Here is a 3,189-nt window from a genome sequence, read left to right on the forward strand (position 1 = left end):
GGATAATTCCGATGGAACGGTCCTCGGAAACATTCCGAGAGAAAAGAGGTGTCGGAATATTCCGACGAACTTTGGCCGTCGGAATATTCAGAGAAACCTTTGCCGTCGGAATATTCCGAGGAAGTGTATCCGTCGGGATATTCCGAGGAGATATGCCCTCAGAATATTTCGAGGAAGTTGTCGTCGGAATAACCCGAGGGATACACTTCCTCGGAATATTCCCGAAAATAATTTTTTTTTTTAAATTAAAAATTTATTTTTTTTAATTGAAATTCGAAAATATAAAATTAAAATTGAAATAGAAAACATATTAGATAATATTCAAAGTTGTACATACGAAAATAAAACATTCAGAGTTTTTTTTTTTAAAAAAGAAAGAAACTACGGGAACTGCTCGTTCGGGTACATCATCTTCATCATCTCCATCATTTGCTCGTTCTGCTTCCTCGTTGCCTCCCATCCCGCCTCTTGATCCGCCATCTTTTGCTCCAACGCAGCTATGCGGTCATCTTTGTCCTTCAACTGGTCTATAAGCACTTCTGGATCAACATAGGGCTGTGGTGCAGAAGGAGGAACCGACCGGGCTCGACGACCCAAACCGACCAAACGTCCCTTCTTCTTTGGAACCGACTGAAATAGAAAATAAACAAATTTAAATAATAGAAAATATGATAAAATGAAAATAAAGAAATAAATGAATTAAACTTTTTTATAAAGAACATACCGATTCAACGATTTCGTATATTCGAATCCGGGACAAGTTGGTCGAAGCCGTCGAAGTGGCGTCCAGGTCGGTTTGAAGCTGAGATAGAAGGGTCTCTTCGTCTTCCTTCTGAGTTTCGATCAGGCTGAGCACATCCCTCACAACACCATCATCAATCTCTCCGGTGTGCTTGTTGGTATGCGCCATCTTCATTAGGACGAAATCATCAACCGACTCGCATCATTTTTATCCTCCTTGAAAAAAACAAAAGTTAAACAAACATTAGAAATTAGAAGAAATGCATAAAAAATAAAATAAAAATACTTAAATAATTAAAAAATAAAAGATTGAACCTACCAAGCGATCCCCCAGAGTGGCAATAGTCTGGACACCCAAATTGTGCTTGTACATGCCCTTCCCGCCACGATCGCTCTTGCGGTTGGCGGAGTTGGTCACGGAGGTAGCTTTCGTCTCGTCCTTATCCCAATGCACACACAACTCCTCCCAGACCGTGCTGTTGATCGACTTCGGGACTTTTTAATAAAAAAAATATAAAATAGTTTAATAAATCCAAAAATAGTTTAATAAATTCAAAAAATTGTTTAATAAATTAAAAAAACCTGGTTGATGAGCCACTTCTGCTTCCACTCGTAGATCTGCTTCCCATAGTTGTCCATAACTTTATGGACGAAGGCGTCAGGGATAAAGTTTGTGTGATCGGAATTCCAGGTGAACTCTTGCTGAAAAAAACACAATTTGTAGAAATTTTATATTAAAGATTAAAAATATAAGTTAAAAAATTAGAACACTTACCGCAAACTGACGAAACCACATCTCCTGGTCCTCGGCAGGGAAGTGAGTGAAAGTCGGATATCCCTTGCTGAGGTTCGAGTACATCATATTGTTGATCCATGCGCTGATCCCGTTCCCGGATCGGTTGAACCTAATATAAGAAAATATTTATTAATAATGAATCAAATTTTAATGAAAGGAAAAAAAAGACTTTTAATTACCATGTTTGACGTCGTCCATTTGGACACGGAGTGAGATAGGGAAGATGCTCACGACCGGGCTGTTGAACCAACTGGGCAACAGTCATCACTTCCGGAACGACTGGAGGAGCGGGAGGGGTGCAGCAACGGGAGGGGGTGCAGCAGCGGGAGCAAAAACCGGAGCGGAAAATGAAGAATCCCGACAGTGGCTGCTCGACCCCCGAGAGTGGCTGGACAAACCCTGAGAGTGGCTCCCCGTACCACTACGACCTCGTGGTGAGGAACGACGAGATCGAGACCGGGTCTGATCACCAGTAGACCTGTAAATTAAAAAAAACATATTTAAAAATAGTTTAAAAAAATATTAATTGAAAAAATATTTAAAATTAGTTATAATAAATATATAAATTAAAAAAAACATATTTAAAAATAGTTTTTATAAATACAAAAATAATAAAATAGTGTTTATAAATAAAAAAAATGTTTTATAAATACAAAATTAGTTTTAATAAATATAAATATTTTTATAAATATGAAATAATCTTTTATAAATCCAAAAATCAAATTTATATACAAAAAACGTTTTGTAAAATCAAAAAAATGGAATTTATATACAAAAAAAGGTTTTGTAAAATCCAAAAAATCGAATTTATATACAAAAAACGTTTTGTAAAATACAAAAATCGAATTTATATACAAAAATCGATTTTATAAATACAAAAATAATAAAAAATTTATTAAAAAAATTCTAAATCAATTCAACACAACAAATTATCCAACCAAATCACAATTCTAGACCTATTACACAACCAAATCACAATCCTAACCAATCACCCTAACAAAAATTTATCAAAAAACTTCTAAAATTATCAAATCTACACAAAAACCTAACAAATAGATCCTAAGAGAGTGGGATAGGGTCCTTACATGATTTGTGTAGGTTTAGAGAGGATTCGCCGGAGAGATCGTCGCGAGAGAAGGGAGAGATCGCCGGAGAGGAGAGAGGATTCACCGGAGAGGAAGAAGAGAGAAATGGGGAAGAAGAAGTGTTTCGTCTTTATAAAACCTAGGGTCCGACGGAAGCTATCCGTCGGAATTTCCTCGGTATTTTCAATTTCAATTTTCGCGAAATATTTGGCGGCTGGTTTACCCGGGTAAATAAAAATATTCCGAGGAAATTCCGACGGACACTTAAATATCCGTCGGAATTTCCTCGGATATTTCATTAATTCGAGGAAAAAGAATATCATATGCATGTATTTCTATTGGTTTAAATTGTTCCTCGGAATTTCCTCGGAATATTCCGAGAAAATTCCGAGGAACACATGTTTGGGGTTTCAAAACATCAAATTTTTTTGCCCTATATCATTTCTTATACAAATGCAATACATACCATTGAGGAATCTTTATATAGATAATCATAGACTATGAAATAACAGAATTTCAAAACGAATTGTAAGTATTCCCTTTACCGTTCATTAAAGTGTATAAGTG

The 3,189-nt window shown here is 36.1% G+C and overlaps 1 protein-coding gene across 1 annotated transcript; it reads right to left on the reverse strand.

Moving 5' to 3' along the window:
* Window positions 1-381: 381 nt before the first annotated feature.
* On the reverse strand, window positions 382-1,603 carry LOC125588536. Its single transcript, XM_048759933.1, has 5 exons — window positions 1,517-1,603; window positions 1,324-1,443; window positions 1,061-1,180; window positions 725-910; window positions 382-522 (listed from the first exon to the last, which is right to left on the reverse strand). Exons 1-5 carry the CDS (start codon window positions 1,601-1,603, stop codon window positions 382-384), a joined length of 654 nt encoding a protein of 217 aa, XP_048615890.1.
* Between the last annotated feature and the right edge of the window lie 1,586 nt (window positions 1,604-3,189).

The sequence above is a fragment of the Brassica napus genome, chromosome C6 (assembly GCF_020379485.1).
Source record: "Brassica napus cultivar Da-Ae chromosome C6, Da-Ae, whole genome shotgun sequence".
Classification (NCBI taxonomy): domain Eukaryota; kingdom Viridiplantae; phylum Streptophyta; class Magnoliopsida; order Brassicales; family Brassicaceae; genus Brassica; species Brassica napus.

What these genes read in the sequence shown, in the direction of transcription:
- LOC125588536 (XM_048759933.1), bottom strand. Translation starts at nt 1,603, where the DNA reads ATGATGTACTCGAACCTCAGCAAGGGATATCCGACTTTCACTCACTTC. An exon ending in TGTGGTTTCGTCAGTTTGCG is followed by an intron (nt 1,444 to 1,516) that starts GTAAGTGTTCTA and finishes TGTTTTTTTCAG; the next exon opens with CAAGAGTTCACCTGGAATTC. An exon ending in TATACGAAATCGTTGAATCG is followed by an intron (nt 523 to 724) that starts GTATGTTCTTTA and finishes CTTATAGACCAG; the next exon opens with TTGAAGGACAAAGATGACCG.